The sequence below is a fragment of the Staurois parvus genome, unplaced genomic scaffold (assembly GCF_062004578.1).
Source record: "Staurois parvus isolate SC_StPar_1 unplaced genomic scaffold, SC_StPar_1.0 ptg001051l, whole genome shotgun sequence".
Taxonomy (NCBI): domain Eukaryota; kingdom Metazoa; phylum Chordata; class Amphibia; order Anura; family Ranidae; genus Staurois; species Staurois parvus.
Genome location: NW_028318847.1, coordinates 3,455,266 through 3,476,284, shown reverse-complemented (window position 1 = coordinate 3,476,284; position 21,019 = coordinate 3,455,266). Strand labels below are relative to the sequence as shown.

Here is a 21,019-nt window from a genome sequence, read left to right as displayed (position 1 = left end):
CCTTCCTTGCGGACAGAACACAGCTATAGCCACCAGCAGTGATCAAATGCAAAAATCTAACAGGCTGGTTAGATGGATTGACTTCAGTACAAGCAGCCGGTCCATAGATGGATCAAATTTCGGCCAGTCCCTGCTGAACCAGCCGAGCTTCGATCTATCTATGGCTAGCTTTAGTGATGCAATGTGTCAAACTGACAGCCCTTTCTCACTACCAATTTTTTAAAATGATTAGGGATATCTAGCCTTATCAACATAAGGCCAGTGCACAGACTGAGAGGGTTTTTCTTTATAACATCCATGCTTTTTAAGAGTAGCTTCAAATTGCTATTGCACAAGATGAAATTAGAGGAAAATTGTAGCAATATTTTAAGTTTGACAAAATGTTCCCTACTTATTGCACATTAGAAATGGCTGAGTTTAGCTGTTGGAGGACTCATGGGTGTAAGCTGTCTTTTGCAGGTGCGTAATTAACATTTATTTTGTGTCATCATTTTTGGATCATATGAACAAATTAATGGTAAACTGAACTACATTTAATCAAGGCACTGCATATTGAAACAATTGCCATATTTTTCTTCTTTTATCTATTCTTTTAATTTGTATTCCTCCTCTGTTACATATCAGCAATGCTCATCACTTGCAGCCATTTTGTAGCCATTGCGACAAGGGTGACAATGCAGGAGAACAAATCTGAGGAAGGCCCAAAGTGTTTGTAACCCTGTCCCCAATGAGGCACTCAATGTTATAGGGAGCTTACATGTTCAGACTTTGTCCTTTTGCTATATTTTTTGGCTTGTTTATAGCATCGTTAGGAACATATGCTTTTCTATTTTCCCATTTTGCAGTGCTTATTGAGAACACTGAACTCCAGAATACATGTAGTTTGTTAGTATTTTAAGGTCCATTGTACTCAGAATTTAACACAAAGTCTTTCTTATCTTCCAGACATTCCTGGTGCGGAGATCCAACACTCGGCAGCAGTTGGTCCTGTGTGTGCGACTATCAGATGACTGCGGGCCAAGTTTCATTCATCAGGCTTACATACATGAGGGATCATCAGGTGAATAACAAAGTTGCCCATCCTCTGTTAAGGTGGTTAGGTTGATTTATTTTTCATTTTACCTGGTGTGTGCTTTCTTATGGAATTGTACAGTAGCAAGATGCAACTGTTTCATTAGTCTGGCCATACATTATTATTATTATTATACAGGATTTATATAGTGCCAACAGTTTGCTCAGCGATTTACAATATAACGGGAGACAATACAGTAACAATACAGTTCAATACAAGAGGGATTTGAGAGCCCTGCTCCTTGGACCTTACAATCTAGGAGGGAGGGGATGATACATGATTACTGTTTGTTTATTCAACCAGTAGGTTGAAAAAAAAAAAAGATCTGATTGCCCCATCCACCCATTCGAGTTGGATGGGGGAATCCACTGTGGTATTGTGTTCTGACAGCGGGAAGCCTTCCCAGACATCAGAATACAATGATCAGTGTTGGCAGCTATAGCTGACAGCACTGACCATTCGAGAAAAAAATCAGAAGGCTGGTTGTACACAAATAAATCAACACAACGACTTACGTATAACCAGCCTGCCCATACATAGATCAAAATGTGTCCAGCTCCTGTTGAACCTGCCAAATTTCAATCCATGTATGGCCAGGTTTAGTCTCCCTGCAATTGCCTAATGCACCTTGTTTGTTTTCAAGACAGGAAAAAAAAGACTTTACTGGGAAAGTTATGGCAATTGGTCAGAATCACTTTGCTTGGACCCCTTTGGAATATATGTTGGAGAGCAGCTCTGAAGTGTCTGGGGAACTCACAACTGCTTGGATTTTTCAAACCCACAAATTACTGCCTGTCTTGAATCTTACAGGGTAAAGTGTAAAGGGTAAAGTGTGGCACAACTTTTACTGGCCATACCAAGTAATTACATACTTTACAACCTGCAGCTTCCATACACTTCCAGGAGTGTGATCGCCTGTGTCCCTTGTCACTACAGGGCACACTTGTGACATATGGGTCAGAGAATGGAACCCCAACATGCAGGCATCTAACACTCCCATAAATATTGAATGCCAAAGAGACTGGTGAAAGTGGTAGAGCTGAAATGGAGGGTAAAAAGGAGGCAGGGGAGGCAGGACAACTGAGTATGGCTCTTCTATTGCGGGATCATTGATCTGTTTTCTTTTTTTTTCTAACCTGACAGGTTCACTTTAAGAACCACTATTTTGCTGTGTAAGCTGGATAGACTATAAACCCCCAACCATCAACATATTTTTTTTCCTCTTTCCTGCTTATCTTAGTCCTCTGCAAACAACTGCATAATGAAATATTAATTTCAGCCATTAGTTGACTGCTGTTTATGTGAACGGCTGTGGTAAAAGCATAGTAGCAAGTCTGCAGTCTACAGCATTTTCAATGAGATTTATTTATTCATAAATTTATTATCCACATTAGTGCCCGATCATTTGCAGCTCCTAAGTGCAAAAAAAATGCCCTGTGTGTATTTAAAGGGAACACATGGTGTTTTTTTTCACACTTGAGTTATTCTTGTATTATTGTTATTATTTAGCTGAGACTAATCTTTGAGTCTTTCACATATTGCTTGCTTTTCCATATACTCTATTTAGCCTTATAGTTAACATAAATTTGTATGAAGCTTCCTCCTTTAGTGATTATGGGGATAGATTTACTAAAAGTGGTGCACTCAAGAGTCCAGTGCAGCTGTGCATGGTAGCTGTGGCAGACCGCCTGGTACCCCACTTGAGTGCCTCCGTCAGAGAACTGCTTCCTCGCCACTGGGACACAGGACCAAGGTATTATAGCTGGGCATTGCACCCAAGGACTAGACAACACTAGCTTAGGCGTGAACTGGAACTGTTTACTAAACAGATATTCAGGTTTTTTATACTCTTCAGAAATAGGGGCAGTCCCCACATGAACAATAAAAACAAATTTTACACATTGGGATAAACATCCCACACTGATTAGGTAGGAGCTTAATCACATTATCCTAAACAGTGCAAATGGTAAACAGTAATATCTTTAGTACATCTAATGAACTGCAAACAGCTATCAGTGATCTAATTAACAGTAAGCTAATCAACAGCTAGGAACCCAGGCCAGCCACGAGCCCACCCCAGACAGCCCAGAACGTCCAACCCTGAAAAGTACATTACACATGCTGTCTTTCATGTGACTGGCCCCTACTTGTGCAATCTGTCTATCATGAGACAAAACTCATACAATATTCCAACAGTCTGAAAAAGTGGAATTAATTTATCTTCATAGATTTCTTGATGGAGATTGTTGATAAATATTTCTGTCCCAACTTGAAGAGCTTCTCCAACCCAAGCCTGAAGGAGGGTCCCATATTTCCTCTGACCATTAACCTGTACAAGAATCTTATTACACCTTTCCATCCACTCCAGAGGGAAGTTTTATTGTCTTTATGCAGAGAATTAATCCATTCCTCAGCGTTCATCATGTTACTGTCCATCATTAGAGAATGATCTTCTCTCTCTATGGACCAGAGGCTGAACTAAGCTCTCTTCCATGCTCTGCCCGGGAGAAGCAGACAGTATCCCCGGTCTGCTCCATGAGCCTAATCAGTGGCTAGAAGGCTAGCACCTAGTCCCCTCCAAAAGCCCATACCCCAGCTGGGGCTGTCACAGTAGGCACTTAGCTGCTAACCTTAGCTTGTTCAGTTAAGCTTTGGCAATAAAACCTGGAAACTGATTGGTTTCATTGCAAAAGTGAGCCTGATTTTGCATTCTCCAGCTTTATTAAATAAACCCCTACATGTCAGCCAATGAAATCCTCATGCAAGCTAAAATAATTCTGAGTGAGAATAAGTAACATGATAATTCATCAAGACACTGCATTAGGTTCAGTAAATTTTCATCGATCTGGACTGGCCCATAGATATTAATTGCAATTTCAAGCAGCTAGTGCACTTTATTCTCCATAGTCATCTTAATTTTCCCGACTTCTACCCTAGGCTGCCATATTCACGTTCAAACATAACATGCTAATGCACACAGGTGATCCCATGATCTGCTTGCTTTCTTCAAGATGCTGATGAAGCTAATACTGCTTGGCAAAAAACACTGTTCCTTTATATTTTTCTCTGCGCACCTATTTTCTTTCCTGGAAAGGAAACAATAAAATGGTCAGTCACGTCCCAGGAAATGTATTACATAACTCAGTCTGCACCACAGAAAACTCCTAAAGACTCTTAGGAGCAGGAGCTATCAATATAGTGCAAAATTAACACCAAAAATAGACCAAAGTGCCATGTACACTAATCCTAGACTTGTGCAACAAATCTCATCCAATAAATAAAACCATGCAAATCACAAACGCATATGTAAAAGTGCAATATATATATATATATATATATATACACATACTCAGGGCGGACTGACCATTTGGAAACTCGGGCACTGCCCGAGGTCCCGGGGTCAGTAGGGGGCCCCATGAGATGCCCCTGGTACCTTTTTCATACGCTTTTTTGAGTTTGGGAAGGGGACAGGGGCCCCATGATCTCCTATTGCCCGGGGGCCCCATGAGTTGTCAGTCCGCCCCTGCACATACTGTATATAAAACACTAGAGATTACTATAGATGTTGCATAAAACATCTGTATGCATCATTTAATTTGCATTGGTGAACTTCTGCCACCTTCTGGTGAAACAGCTACACTGCATGTGACTGGACCGAGCCACTCTACTAATACTGGACAATTAAATGCTTTGAAACATTTCATATTGTGCAATTTAAAAATGTACAGTGTATTCTTCTTAGGAAAGCACGTTACAGCATAATGATCTGTTTATTCTAAAATTTGTTTGTGCTACCACAGAAAGAAAGGGTAAATTATCCATTCTTCTCAGTGCAGGATAATTAAGTTACAAACAATGAAAAAGTACAACTTCCTCTCACGCTGTGAGAAGGTTCAAGTGTCACTTAGGGTTCTCGTCCATACAGGTTGAGGGCTTTAGGGTGTGTATTTTTGCAGAGGAAACTAGTTGTTGGATGTCCTCTGGTATTAGTAAGTCCTGGTATGGAACCTGGAGCCCAGAGGCTTTGCAGAGAATTCGAAGGGATGAAGTCTCAAGTCCTGGATCCATGTTTTGCCGGTATCCAGCACCTTGATTGGGTAGGTGTGCATAGCCTTTTTGAGTTCGGCGTTTGCAATATTTCTGATTGCTCCCTCCCCACAGGAGTCATTTTGGCTACAAGGGAGCAGCCAGAAGTGCATGTGTCCATAGTAGTTGTGAGTATTGTCTGGAGAAACAGACAAGAACCTATGTTTGATGCCAGAACAGCGGTGCTGCAGTCCACAGAAAGGATACTGGGGCAGCCTTTCCCAACCAGGGTGCGAAGGCACCCTGGTGTGCCTTCAAGCTTCTTCAGGGGTGCCTTGGCAAAATGCCCAAAAATTGTATACAAGCCAGCAAGTGGATCAATTCTGTCTTTTAGTACACAAAGCCACAGGTTTTCATTGTGCACTTTTATGATCTTCTAGCTGCCTGCATCCTAACAGCCAATGACATCATCAGTTGATAAAGAGGACGTGAGACGCATGCACATCAGCCTTGTTTGCCCCTTTTCATCAGCACTGGAGTCGCATTGGCAGACTGAGGAAGAGAAACAGTTGATACCAGTGTGCAAAGGTGTATTTACTATGGAAGAATAAATCAACTCTAACGTTGGGTGTACTGGATGTGTGTAGAATAGTTTTTTGCATTTTAGATTGGGGTGCCTTGAGATTGTGCAGAATTTTATAGGGCGCCTTGACTGAAAAAAGGTTGAGAAACACTGTACTGGGGAACTGGAGAAAGTACAGAGAAGGGCACCCAAAGAGGCATGGAGGAGCTCAGCTATGAGGAAAGATTAGAGGAACTGAAATTATTCTCTCTTGAGAAGAGGAGATTAAGGGGGGACATGATCAACATGTATAAATACATCAGTGGTGTCACGTACCTGGATAGTGAGCCTGTCGTGAAGAGGCAGGCCTCCTGTACAGCTCTGGCTTGAGGTCTACTGGTAATGGGACAGCGGCCGCAGGAGCACGGCGAGGTAAGAGTGCCTGTGATCAGTCCAGTAGTCAGTTGAAGCAGCAGGACAGACTGATGGCAGATAACCTAGCATGGATCTTGGCTGTCAGCAGGTTGAAGACTTGCAGCAGGAACCAGGATCCAGATGCAGCTTTACAGGACATGAACTGCAGGGAGCAGGATGGAGGATACATGGTCAGACGACCCAGGTCGGTAGCAGTTGGGCAGATCAAGCATAGATGATAGGAGGCAGATTAATCGGGTCACAGGCCAGGTCAGCAGCAGAGGTTCAATCAGACAGGATCAGGAGGCAGAAGAGTAATCAAAGCCAATCTGAGGTCAGGGCAGGTAGCAGACAAGCGGAGATCAGAAACAAGCCAGTTCAGTATCAGGGGTCAAGCAGAAAAATCAAGAACACACTCAGAAGCTGTAGACCAAACAGCAATGGAACAACACTGCAGCCAGTTTATATAGCCCTTTTGGTGCCAGCATTAGTGACAGGTGTGCGCCTGAATGCATGAGTGCGCATGCGCGCCTATGCCCAAGTCCACGCACATCTGCTAGCCCGTTACTGTTCCGCGCATGCGCATACTTATGCTCCACTAATCTTCACCTGCACTATAGGCAAGACTTTCCTGACACGTGGTCTATACAGTGAACTTAGTGTAGAATTATTCACTTTAAGGTCGTCACAGAGGACAAGGAGGCACTCTACATCTGGAGGAAAAGAGATTTAATCTCCAGCTACGAGTAAGAGCTGTGAAAATGTGGAACAGACTCCCTCAAGAGCTGGTTCAGGATTGTTCTAAGAAAGACTTGGATTCATAAATGCACATAATATAACTGGATACTAACATTTATAGGTAAAGCTGACCCAGGGAATATCCAATTGTCTCCTAGGGGATCAGGAAGCAATCCCCCCCCCCCCCCCCGCGGAACAAATTGGTTCATGTTTTAGTGGGGTTTTTTGTTTTGTTTTTTTTGCTTTCCTGTGGATCAGCTGTGGGTATTGGATAGTGTATATGGGGGCTTTCCAGTGGTTGTGTTTGTGTGCTTTTTTTTTCTTTTTGGTTGAACTGGATGGACTTGGGTCTTTTTTCAACCAGATTAACTATGTGAAATAAGAACAAGCCAGGGGCTGGTATGAAGTGTTTACTGTGGATTGTTGATAAACCCCTGCATGGGCAATCCATTTTCTTGTGCTAAACGTAGGGAAGGAATGCCCTAAAGAGAACTGGAGAGTGATTCAAGTCTTTGGAAGCACTATACTTGAGATAACGTTCCCTATATGTGGATATATATATATATCTACGGTATATATATATATATACAGTCAGGTCCATAAATATTGGGACATCGACACAATTCTAACATTTTTGGCTCTGTACACCACCACAATGGATTTGAAATTAAACGAACAAGATGTGCTTTAACTGCAGACTGTCAGCTTTAATTTGAGGGTATTTACATCCAAATCAGGTGAACGGTGTTGGAATTACAACAGTTTGCATATGTGCCTCCCACTTGTTAAGGGACCAAAAGTAATGGGACAATTGGCTTCTCAGCTGTTCCATGGCCAGGTGTGTGTTATTCCCTCATTATCCCAATTACAATGAGCAGATAAAAGGTCCAGAGTTCATTTCAAGTGTGCTATTTGCATTTGGAATCTGTTGCAGTCAACTCTCAAGATGAGATCCAAAGAGCTGTCACTATCAGTGAAGCAAGCCACCATTAGGCTGAAAAAACAAAACAAACCCATCAGAGAGATAGCAAAAACATTAGGCGTGGCCAAAACAACTGTTTGGAACATTCTTAAAAAGAAGGAACGCACCGGTGAGCTCAGCAACACCAAAAGACCCGGAAGACCACGGAAAACAACTGTGGTGCATGACCGAAGAATTCTTTCCCTGGTGAAGAAAACACCCTTCACAACAGTTGGCCAGATCAAGAACACTCTCCAGGAGGTAGGTGTATGTGTGTCAAAGTCAACAATCAAGAGAAGACTTCACCAGAGTGAATACAGAGGGTTCACCACAAGATGGAAACCATTGGTGAGCCTCAAAAACAGGAAGGCCAGATTAGAGTTTGCCAAAAGACATCTAAAAAAGCCTTCACAGTTCTGGAACAACATCCTATGGACAGATGAGACCAAGATCAACTTGTACCAGAGTGATGGGAAGAGAAGAGTATGGAGAAGGAAAGGAACTGCTCATGATCCTAAGCATACCACCTCATCAGTGAAGCATGGTGGTGGTAGTGTCATGGCGTGGGCATGTATGGCTGCCAATGGAACTGCTTCTCTTGTATTTATTGCTGATGTGACTGCTGACAAAAGCAGCAGGATGAATTCTGAAGTGTTTCGGACAATATTATCTGCTCATATTCAGCCAAATGCTTCAGAACTCATTGGACGCCGCTTCACAGTGCAGATGGACAATGACCCAAAGCATACTGCAAAAGCAACCAAAGAGTTTTTTAAGGGAAAGAAGTGGAATGTTATGCAATGGCCAAGTCAATCACTTGACCTGAATCCGATTGAGCATGCATTTCACTTGCTGAAGACAAAACTGAAGGGAAAATGCCCCAAGAACAAGCAGGAACTGAAGACAGTTGCAGTAGAGGCCTGGCAGAGCATCACCAGGGATGAAACCCAGCGTCTGGTGATGTCTGTGCGTTCCAGACTTCAGGCTGTAATTGACTGCAAAGAATTTTCAGCCAAGTATTAAAAAGTGAAAGTTTGATTTATGATTATTATTCTGTCCCATTACTTTTGGTCCCTTAACAAGTGGGAGGCACATATGCAAACTTTTGTAATTCCTACACCGTTTCACCTGATTTGGATGTAAATACCCTCAAATTAAAGCTGACAGTCTGCAGTTAAAACACATCTTGTTTGTTTCATTTCAAATCCATTGTGGTGGTGTATAGAGCCAAAAATGTTAGAATTGTGTCGATGTCCCAATATTTATGGACCTGACTGTATATATTTATAAAATTGTTTGTATATTTGTATGTCTAGGAAAGTCACCTCATTCTGAAAATTAATGCATGCAATGCTTTTTAATTACAGTTCTTTTCTGATGACACAACCCATCCTAACAGTCTATGTAAAGGCAGGAAAGTAAAGGGAAGGCTGGGAGTTATGAAAAGCTCAACAAACCCCAAAGTAAAAATGGTGGATCAAGGAAGTTTGAAACTTGAAAGTTGTCAACTGTTTGAGGATATTAGTTATAGTTATGCTTAAAACCAGGGCTTTTTTTTGCAGAGAATAGGTGCAGGAACTCTCCCTTTCTAAGTCACCCCTTATCTCCATCCCACACTGTCTCTTAGTTCCCCTCCTTTCCTACGTCCCAGTTCCGCCCTTTTAGAGAATACAGAAGCAAATATCAATTGTATGGAATTTGTTATGGATAACAAGTAGTATAATAGATCCCCTGCAGCCAGCAACAATAACCCCCCTCCCTCAGCAACAATGCACAACCTGCAACAAAATACCCCAACTCAGCAACAATAGACTCTTGGAAACAACAACAGATCTCCCCAGAGCCACCATCAATAGATCCCTCCCTCAACAGTAGATCCCTCCCAGCAACAATTGGCCACACAGCAACATAATACCCATCCACAGAAACAATAGATCCCCCACCATCAACAGTAGACCTCTCTAGCATCAATAGACTCCCTCCTCCCCTGCACAAAAATAGATCCCCTCCAGCGACAATAGATCCGCGAGTAGCCAGCATCAATAGACCCTGCAGTACACCCCACCACCCCTTGCCATTACATACATTTAGTGCTGAAGGTGCCGGAACTGTGTTCCCGCTGAAAAAAACTACTCGTGACTGAACCTTAAACCATGTGAATCTGTTCCTTCATTACTAAATACCAATGCAAAAACAAATCATGCTTATCAGAGACCTTTAAAGATTCTTCTTGTATTGTACTTTGACCTTTACTGATCACTGAAGAAGTAGATTATCAGTTCAGTACCAAGTCAGGTCCACTGAGGTCCTTTTTAAAACCATGTCATTAGATTATAGGTATGGTATGTCTTTGCTCTACTGAGTATTCTATAATTAAGTGCTTGTTCTCAACTCTGACCTCTCTTCTCATCTGAACTGATTTGATGACTGTGGATTTTTTTTTCTGTACGTTGCAGGTCTCTCTTTGGAACATTCAACACTTACCTTTCCAGATCTTATCAGACTTGTATCCTACTACAGTTCCGAAAGGTAATTATAACACATTTCCTCTCCTTATGATGGTAGCAAGTGTATGTAAACCCTAAGGCCCCATTCACACTATGAATCAAATTGCACTGCTGTCACGACAAACCACATCGCCTGAAGCGTGTCACCCAAAAGAAGTTCAGGAGCTTCTTTTATGTGACATGTGTCATGCAATGCGGTTTGGCGTGATTGCAGCATGATTTGTCGTGCAACAATTACGGCAGAACCGCACCACGTTTTTAAGTGCCAATAAAATGAATGGCACCTCAACATGCTATTGTGCGATTTGACATTTTAGCAAAGCGTTTTGAAATCCTGAGCAGAATCGTAGCGATTCTGCCCAAGATTCAAAACACCATAGTGTGAATGGGGCTTAACAACTGTTCTTTGCCCAATTATGATCTACCACTTGTTGTATATTATTGAAAGTGTTTTGTTATAAAAGTGCATTTTCTATGTTGCCAAAGATCTTGTGAACTGATGACTTTCTGTGATCTCTGCCTGTACACAAGGAGGAGTTATTGACAGCACTGGATTTATAAGGGGGCAAAAGACGCAACTGCCCTGGGCCCCCTCGCAGAAGAGATCCCCCTACTTAAAAAATAATAGAAAACAGTATAAAAAGAAAAGAAAAAAGTTGCAAAACTTGAGTTTGTCATGTGAATTAGACAGTCACACATGTTACTATTTACTATTCACATGGCAAACTCAAGGCAATTTTCTTCTTTTCTTTTTTTATTTTATTTGCTTTGTTTATTTTATTACTATAATTTTTTGTTTTGCTTGTTTGGATTTTATTTCTGAATATTTTTCTGCATAATGTGAAAATTAAATTAAAATTTAGTAAAAAAAAAATAAATAAAAAAAAATATAGATTATAAAATAATAAAAAAATAAACAATAACAAAAGAGTATAAATATATAATAATGAAAAAAAAATACTTTCTTTCATTAAATATATCTTAGGAAGTAATATTTTGCTTGCCATCATCTGTAAAGGTTTTTACTCTGCACTGGTATATTGTATTGTTTTAAAAAAACATATATTGGTGGCTCAAATGGACCACACATAGAGTGTTTACACTCTTAAAGTAGAACTATAGTCAATTTTTTTTTTTCAATTTTAGGAGTGCACTATGCACAGGGTGAAGAGTTAAGGAGTGTGCTAAGTACAAGGTGCAGGACTTTGGAGTGCGCTATATACAGGGTGTAAGGCTCAGGAACGCACTGTATACAGGGTGCAGGGTTCAGGAGTGAGCTACGTACAAGGTGCAGGACTCAGGAGCGCACTATGTTCAGGGTGCAGGGCTCAGGAGTGAGCTAAGTACAGGGTGCATGACTTGGGAGTGCGCTATATACAGGGTGTAAGGCTCAGGAGCGCACTATGTACAGGGTGCAGGGCTCAGGAGTGAGCTACGTACAGGGAGCATGACGTGGGAGTGCGCTATATACAGGGTGTAAGGCTCAAGAATGCGCTGTATACAGAGTGCAGGGCTCAGGAGTGAGCTACATACAAGGTGCAGGACTCAGGAGCACACTATGTATAGGGTGCAGGGCTCAGGAGTGAGCTACGTACAGGGTGCATGACTTGGGAGTGCGCTATATACAGGGTGTAAAGCTCAGGAATGCGCTGTATACAGGGTGCAGGGCTCAGGAGTGAGCTATTTACAAGGTGCAGGACTCAGGAGCGCACTATGTATAGGGTGCAGGGTTCAGGAGTGAGCTACGTACAGGGTGCATGACTTGGGAGTGCGCTATATACAGGGTGTAAGGCTCAGGAATGCGCTGTATACAGGGTGCAGGGCTCAGGAGTGAGCTACTTACAAGGTGCAGGACTCAGGAGCGCACTATGTACAGGGTGCAGGGCTCAGGAGTGAGCTACGTACATTGAGCATGACGTGGGAGTGCGCTATATACAGGGTGTAAGGCTCAGGAGTAAGCTACGTACAGGGTGCATGATGTGGGAATGCGCTATATACAGGGTGTAAGGCTCAGGAATGCGCTGTATACAGGGCGCAGGGCTCAGGAGTGAGCTACTTACAAGGTGCAGGACTCAGGAGCGCACTGTGTACAGGGGCCAGGGCTCAGGAGTGAGCTACGTACAGGGTGCAGGAACAGGCCAGTTTAAGCCGAATGCTATGATCCAAGTACAGAACTTCCCCCCCACACCCACCTTTCCAGTGCTATGCTGTCCCTTCTCCCCAAAATCCTCTCACCTTCACCTAGAGAGCACCATAGAGAAGAGAGAGGGGCACCCACAACTTACAGTGTCAGAGCTTGCCCAGGCTGTGTTCACGGGCTTCAGAGCAGCTGCCACCAGGACACTAGAGTGGCTGTGCACATCCCCCGGCCCCTCCCTCCTCTTCTCTCATAGGGACCGTGCAGGGCAGGGAGGGCTGTGTGCAAATTGCTGGTAAAAAAGGACCCGTCACCTGTACACACAGAAGCTAGGCCTCATTATACTTTAAGGAAGGTGGCCTATGACCTCACACTTTATGTTGTGTTGTGCACTTTAAAATGTACGACTGTCATTGAGAATGTAAACCAACTTTGTGGATGAGGCCCCCCTGAACTTGAAGTGCCCCCAATGTTTACATCTGGCACTAGTTTTGGAGACGAGGAGGAGGGGTGATTAGGAGAGGTCTGTGTTTTTTTTAAACATTTGAAATAAAATAGGCAGGGCTGACAACATATGCTTAGGAATTCAGAGCCAAAAGTACACTATGTTGTCATATCAAAGTGGAAGGTAGGAGAACACTATATTTCAGAGGCATCACCCATCATTTTTCAGTATTTCAATATGTATAAAGTAATAAAACATATGAAAATGTTGATACATAGCAAATATTTATGCAATACAGTATGTTTATTTTTAATTTTGCTTTGACGTGCGCTTTAAAGTGTAACTAAAGGCAAAACTTTTTTTTTCAATTTTTTGATAGAGGGGAGAGGGATTAGAACACCTGTCAGAATTTTATTGCTGTCTGTTCCCCCGTTAGAGGGAATAACCCTCTCTGATTTCTGCCAACACCAGTTATAGAAGATCTTTTTTATTCAAATAAAAATCGTCGACTCTGGATGCAGCAACACTCTATGCTATGACTTCATAAAATCTAGCCAATTGCCTGAGGAGAGTTTGTGTGCGGTAAAAACAGATGAGTAGTTACATGTGAACAACAGAGCTGGCTGATGTTGATTCTCTAGAGCAGCGGTCTTCAAGATTTCTAAACAAAGGGCCAGTTTATTAAACTTCAGACTGTAGAGAGGCCAAACTATGGCCTGTAGAAGTAGAAAATGTTCTGGTGTCGGCAACAATGCCCTATCATTGGTGTCAGTGAGAGGAATAGCACCCTATCACTGGTGCCAGCGAGAGCAATAGTGCTCTATCATTAGTGTCAGTGATAGAAACCCCATCATTAGTGTCGGTAGGATGAAAAGTGCCCCATAACTGGTATCAGTGGGAGGAAAAGTACCCCCAACATTGGTGTCAATGGAAGGAATAGCGCCCCATGGTTGTTGGTGTCAGTGGGAGAATAGTGCCCCATCATTGGTGTCAGTGGGATAAATAGTGTCTCATCACTGGTTTCAGTGGCAGAAATTATGCCTCACTGTTAATGTCAGGGGGAAGATTAGTGCCCCAAGGGGCATATAAAGGCACACAAAGGGCCACATCTGGCCCCCAGGTTGCAGTTGGAGACCACTGGTCTATTTGACAGCCCCTGCTGACAGCTGCTGTCTGTTGCACACAGTGTGTGCAAGCAGCAATTGCAGCCATCGACAAGAATCTACTTATTCTTGCCAGCGGCTTCACATATTCGGCTGTCTGAATGTAACCTAACGAGCTGAGGGTGGGGGACTCAGGTAGGTATGTAGGTGGTAGATACTGGTAGTGCTGCATACAGGCTAAGAGCTTTTACCCTAGAAGAAGTCTAGTGGGTGCACTGTACATTGCAATGGGAATTCAGCTCATTAGGCATATGGCATGTATTTTCAATGTTCTAATTACATAGTATATGTACCGGCGTACCTCGGTTTTCGAACGCCTCGGTTAACGTAATTTTCGGTTTACGAATGAAAATCCATTGAAAATAATGCTTCAGTTTATGATTTTTTTTTCGCAATACAAACGGATTAATTGGTTTTCAATGCATTTACAAATTTTTTTGTAATCATGTCCCTGTACAGTACTATGCCTTTAAAGTGCACTTTCTGAACAATTTTGAACAGATAAAACTTTTTTTACTTTTTTCTGACCTCCGGAACGGATTAACTGTTTTTCAATGCATTTACAAATTAATTTTTAATCATGTCTCTTTACAGTATTTATGCCTTTAAAGTGCACTTTATAAAGAGTTTTGAACAGATAAAAGACTTTGTTTTTACTTTTTTCTGACCTCTGGAACGGATGAGTTGGTTTTCATTGCATTCCTATTGGAAACCGCGTTTCAGTTTACAAATTGTTTGCAATACGAAAAGTCCCGCAGAACCAATTAATTTTGTAAACCGAGGTACGCCCACATATATATGTGTATATATATATATATATATATATATATATATATATATATATATATATATAAAAATTTCCATAAAAAGGCTCTGACAGATATGATGCAGTGAACATATATATGGGAATGGTGTGATTTTTATGAATATTAAATGGGTGTCTCATCTTAAATGAGAAGCTAAATAAATAGTGACTCTTGTTTATGATTTGTCTTCAAAGAAACATGGAAATGCCCTGTCTTATAAGCAACAGTAATATTTTGGTTCCCATATTTTAGAAAATGAAGGGTTGTATGAGATGGGTGGGGAGCTTCTGTACATGTAAAACTGTATTTCATTAACTCTGTGCAGAGGTGGCTCTAAGCTTTGTGAGCCCTTAGGCAAAACGTAGACATGAGGCTCCACTCAATCCAATTATCAATCCAACCACATTCAGCTGCACTTTCAAGCATTTTTCTTTTTCAACATGTATTCTTCTTTGCACTGTTAAACTTATTTTGTATCTTGCATGTAACTTGTGTCCCTATTTTTCAGGGATGTTCTCCCCTATACACTAAGACTTCCTGCAGCTATAGAAAAAGTGACTTCCCGAAAAGAACTGGAGGCTATTTCCAATCTAGGACATGGTAAAGAAATGAGATTTTATTATGCATACAGTATATACTGATAATCATGAGTAAAATAAGAAAAAGCCAGGTAAAGCAGTTGGACCTAGTGTTTTTTTTCTGAAATTGTCATCCTCATGTTAACTCTATACTTTTTGCTGCCAGACTGGTTGCAAATGGTAATACAGCTCTGTTAATGGATTGTTGATGTGGATGAGATCTGTGTGTGTGTCAGTGGATGATTACAAAAACAAAACCTTATAATTCAGAAGTAATAAACACATTTTACAACATAATCTAATCAAAAATATATATGCAATTTTATTGGGGTGCCTACAGACTGAAGTCCAGAACAACGAAACGACACCATTGGAGTGCCTACTGTCATATAACACCAAATACTGTATATTGCTTGTAAGGTATATTACCATGTATGATGGCTTAACAATAAAAAAAGAAAGATATGTTCTCCACTTTAGGGAACAAGTATACTACACAAAGATCTAGCACAAAGAAATAACAAACAGTGGCAATGTATGAATGGTTTATACTATATAGCAGAACTATTGCAGTGGCTAGGTTGCTACCATTCTTGTTTTGCAGTGCTGGGATATTGGGCTCAAAGTACACTACAGATGCAATCTTCATAGAACTTGAATAGACTCCCTCAGTTTGCATTATCTCTGTATGTATGCTTTGTATTCCTTGAACAACCCCAAACATACTTATAAGTCAAAAGGCTTCAATCCAGCCTGTTCATGTGTATGTGTCTATATCACTGTGGTGGGGAAAATGCATACTATAGAGTTTATTTTCCAAAGGCAAATTAAATTATTACTTTGTAAGGGAATTTTCCTTTAGCTTAGTGAATGTGGTGAAAATTCACTTTACAAAGAATAACCAATCAGGTTTAAAGAAAATAAAAAAAGATAATATTATAGATGAAAGTCAGCAGAGCCTCCCCTCATTCACTCTGCTAAGAGAAAATTCTCTTGCAAAGTGAATAGCCTGGTTTTAGTTAACTCTTATGCTACATTGAGGCAGAAAGTAAAAAGTGAATGGTTGTATATGCTCTTTTATGTCCCGTATTTGATTTTTCACCTTCTAAATCAGTTCTCTTGTTATTTAACTTGCCTTTTAGAGTTCTGGAATTCCTCACTTAATGCTCGTGATAATTCTCCAGCTCCAACTTCCAGTACTAACTCTCTTACACTCTCCTTGTCACCTCTGCCTGAGCTACCGGACACTATCAGCCCAACTCTTGTTCCTGCACTCAAAACTCGCAGCCCGAAGGAGGTTTCCTTGGGTGGGAAAGAAGGAGCACTCTTTTTTCTTAATCCTCTTTTCAAATCCAAAGACTCTGGAGCACTCAAACGCTCCCACTTCCAGAAGAGTATCAAAGTAAGGGTGTCTACTGAAAATTCAGGTTCCCTTTCTCCTCCTCTAAACCCACCTCCTCCAGTACCCTGTGAGGAAGCTGTAAAAGAGGAAGAAGAGGTGGTGTCAGTGGAGGCTTCACATGGAACTGAGACAAGACAAACTGAGGATTTATCAGAAGAGTATAGAAAGCCTCGGTCCTCTCTTAGACAGCGTTTGAGAAAGAGCTTAAGTAAAGGTAGTCGTGACCTTGGCATAAAGCTGTCACCATTGCGGTCTAAAGATGTTGGTGACTACAATGTCCCTTCCACAATGACAAAAACACAAGACTCAAAAGATGCAAAAGAGAACCACGTCAATGGAGTGTCCACTTTGGAAGATCAGGATAGTGGATCCATCAGCAGTGCAGACGATGTAACGTCAGAGGATGGTGGAAAGTCTCCACAGCTTACACGCAGAAAGAAAAAGAAAAGTGGTCGTTCCTCATTTCGAGCAGTTAGTGGAGCTTTCTTGTCCCTTTTGTCCCCAGAACGAAAAATGATGATATTAATAGAGGAAATGGGAAAAGATATATCAACTGAGTTTGGAAAGGAACTGCAAGCCTTTCTTCAAAATATGGAACTGAGGAAAAATAAAGATGTAAAGGATAAGACACAGGAGGGACCTACAACTTCTAAGAGTTTGTTAAAGGAAATCAGGGATTTTATAGATCGTATGAAGCATATGTTAAGAGAGAGTGCAGAGATGCACCTGGACATGCTTATTCCTGAGGAACAAGGTTAGTAATGTTCCATAAAAGGGCTCTGACAGATATGAAGCAGTGAACATATATATGGGCATGATGTGATTTTTATGAATATTAAATGCGTGTCCCATCTTAAATGAGAAGCTAAATAAATAGTGGCTCTTGTTTAAGATTTGTCTACAAAGAAACATGGAAATGCTTATCTTATAAACAACAGTAATATTTTGGTTCCCATATTTAAGAAAATGAAGGGTTGTATCAGATGGGTGGGGAACTTCTGTGTTGGTATAAAATGTAAAACTGTATTTCATTAACTCTGTGCAGAGGTGGCTGTAGGCTTTATGAGGCCTTAGGCAACACTTAGACATGAGGCCCCACTCACGCCCATAATAGGAAAAATAATTCAAGCAATTTTAGCGTAATTAGCTGTATAAACTGCACACATTAAGAGCCTTGAATCCTATGAACTATGAATTGACAGTTTCCAGCAAAGAGACATGCCCCATATATCCAGCAAAGAGACATACCCCATATTTTTAGCAAAGGAACATCCCCCATATATCCAACAAATAGACATCCCCATATATCCAGCTAAGAGACAGGCCAAACCAGCTAAGAGACAGCCCAATCCAGCTAAGAGACAGCCCAATCCAGCTAAGAGACAGTCCAATCCAGCTAAGAGACAGTCCCTGCTAAGCTAGAAGACAGTCCATCCAGCTAAGGCTGGCCATACACTATACAATTTCCTTACAATTTTCTGTCTAATTTCTGAATTTCTGCCCAATTTCCTTTAGATTTACCTTCAACTGTGTAGTGCAAGGGCCTGCCTAATTGGATACAAATGAAAGTGTTGTTTGGGTTTGACCTCCTTTTATATGTTTTTTGGTAAATCTAAAGCAAAAATCTCAAGAGAATTGAATATTGTATGGCCAGCCTTAGAGACATCCCAATCCAGCCAAGAGACAGTCTAATCCAGCTAATAGACAGCCCAATCCAGCTCAGAGACAGTCCAATCCAACTAAGAGGCAGCCCAATCCAGTTAAGAGACAGTCCCAACTGAGCTAACAGACAGTCCATCCAGCTAAAAGATAGCCCAATCCAGCTCAGAGGCAATCCAATCCAACTAAGAGGCAGCCCAATCCAACTAAGAGACAGTCCCAGCTGAGCTAACAGACAGTCCATCCAGCTAATAGATAGCCCAATCCAGCTCAGAGACAATCCAATCCAACTAAGAGGCAGCCCAATCCAACTAAGAGACAGTCCCAGCTGAGCTAACAGACAGTCCATCCAGCTAATAGACAGCCCAATCCAGCTCCGAGACAGTCCAATCCAACTAAGAGGCAGCCCAATCCAGTTAAGAGATAGTCCCAGCTGAGCTAGAAGACAGTCCATCCAGCTAATAGACAGCTCAATCCAGCTAAGAGACAGTCCCAGCTGAGCTAACAGACAGTCCAACCCAGCTAAGAGACAGTCCAAATCAGCTATGAGACAGACCAATCCAGCTATGAGACAGCCCAAACCAAGTAAGAGACAGCCCAAACCACGTAAGAGACAGGTGACTGATGCTAAACAACTCCTCTACACTCACTGCTGTTTCCATAATCCACAGCAGAGCAGCACAGTGATGATCACAGTGAGCAGTCAGTCAGGCTACAGTGTCGCTCTTCTTCCACTCAACTCTGAGCGCCTGAATGCGACTGCTGTCAAGGATGCTTCCGGTCTGCAGGGACAGGCAGAGTGTGGTTGATATCACTCCACCTTCCCTTCCAGTGCAGTGCAGCTGCCGAAACTATTGAGCCGGCTCGAGCCCTATTGCATTTCGCCAGCCACCAGCTCAATTTGTGGCCTCTCCCCAACCTCCAGGCCAGCCCAAAAAAAAAGCCCTGGTGTTAGTTAGGCAAATTAGGCAGCTGCGAGGCCCCTGTGAGTGCGAGGCTTTAGGCAACCATTTAATTTGCCTAATTATAGAGCCACCTCTGTCTTTGTGTTATACACTATATTGCCAAAAGTATTGGGACACCTGCCTTTACACAGACATGAACTTTAAGGGCATCTTAGTTTTAGTCCGTATGGTTCAATATTGAGTTGGCCCAACCTTTGGAGCTATAACAGCTTCAGCTCTTCTGGGAAGACTGTCCACAAGGTTTAGGAGTGTGTCTATGGAAATGTTTGACCATTCTTCCAGAAGTACATTTGTGAGGTCAGGAACTGATTTCTGACGAGAAGGCCTGGCTCACAGTCTCTGCTCTCATTCATCCCAAAGGTGCTCTGTGCAGGCCAGTCAAGTTCCTCCACCCCAAATTCGCTCATCCTTGTCTTAATGGACCTTGCTTTGTGCACTACTGCGCAGTCATGTTGGAACAGGAAGAGGCCATCCCCAAACTGTTCCCACAAAGTTGGGAGTATGAAATTGTTCAAAATGTCTTGGTATGCTGACACCTTAAGAGTTCTCTTCACTGGAATTAAGGGACCAAGCCCAACCAATGAAAAACAACCCCACACCATAATCCCCCTCCACCAAACTTTACACTTTGAACAATGCAGTCAGGCAAGTACCGTTCTCCTGGCAACCGCCAAACCCAGAAAACGTCCATTGGATTGCCAGACAGAGAAGCGTGATTCGTCATTACAGAGAACATGTCTCCACTGCTCTAGAGTCCAGCGGTGACATGCTTTACACCACTGCATCTGATACTTTGCATTGCACTTGGTGATGTAAGGCTTGAATGCAGCTGCTCGGCCATGGAAACCCATTCCATGAAGCTCTCTACGCTCTGTTGTTGTGCTAATCTGAAGGCCACATGAAGTTTGGAGGTCTTTAGCTATTGACTCTGCAGACAGTTGGCAACTTCTGCACACTGTGCGCTTCAGTATGCGCTGAACCCACTCTGTCATTTTATGTGGCCTACCAATTTATGGCTGAGTTGCTGTTGTTCCCAGTTGCTTACACTTTGTTATAATACCACTAACAATTGACCATGGAATATTTAGTAGCAAGGAAATTTCACAGATGGACTTATTGCACAGATGGCAACCTATCATGGTACCACGCTTGAATTTGCTGAGCACCTGGGAACGACCCATTATTTCACAAATGTTTATAAAAGCAGTCTGCATGCCTAGGTGCTTGATTTTATACACCTGTGGCCATGGAGGTGATTGGAACGCCTGAATACAATGATTTGGAAGGGTGTCCCAATACTTTTGGCAATATAGCGTATGTAGCTGCAGACTTCTAAATGGTCACCTGCATTTTAATATATTGGTGACAATTGCCCAAGATGGAATTTTACATAATTTTTTGGGAGATTTCCTTTGATCTGTTACTGTATGAGGCTAGAAGTGAAAGGAATTCTCCACAATAAAGGCCGCAAAAATTGAAAACGAATGACAGATTGCAAAAGACAGCAGGACCAACCCCAAAAAATTCTTCAAATATATTAATAGTAAAAAGGTCCGGTCCATGCATGTAGGCCTTTGACAAAAT

The 21,019-nt window shown here is 41.9% G+C and overlaps 1 protein-coding gene across 1 annotated transcript in view; it reads left to right on the top strand.

Annotated features, from left to right (window-relative positions):
* RIN1 (Ras and Rab interactor 1) overlaps positions 1–21,019 on the top strand; it is a 49,220-nt gene that overhangs the window by 10,283 nt on the left and 17,918 nt on the right. Inside the window, exons 4-7 of the mRNA XM_089658069.1 lie at positions 946–1,060; positions 10,230–10,302; positions 15,340–15,431; positions 16,552–17,565. Of these exons, the coding sequence (XP_089514195.1) occupies positions 946–1,060; positions 10,230–10,302; positions 15,340–15,431; positions 16,552–17,565 (1,294 nt within the window). The remainder of the gene's footprint in view (positions 1–945; positions 1,061–10,229; positions 10,303–15,339; positions 15,432–16,551; positions 17,566–21,019) is intronic.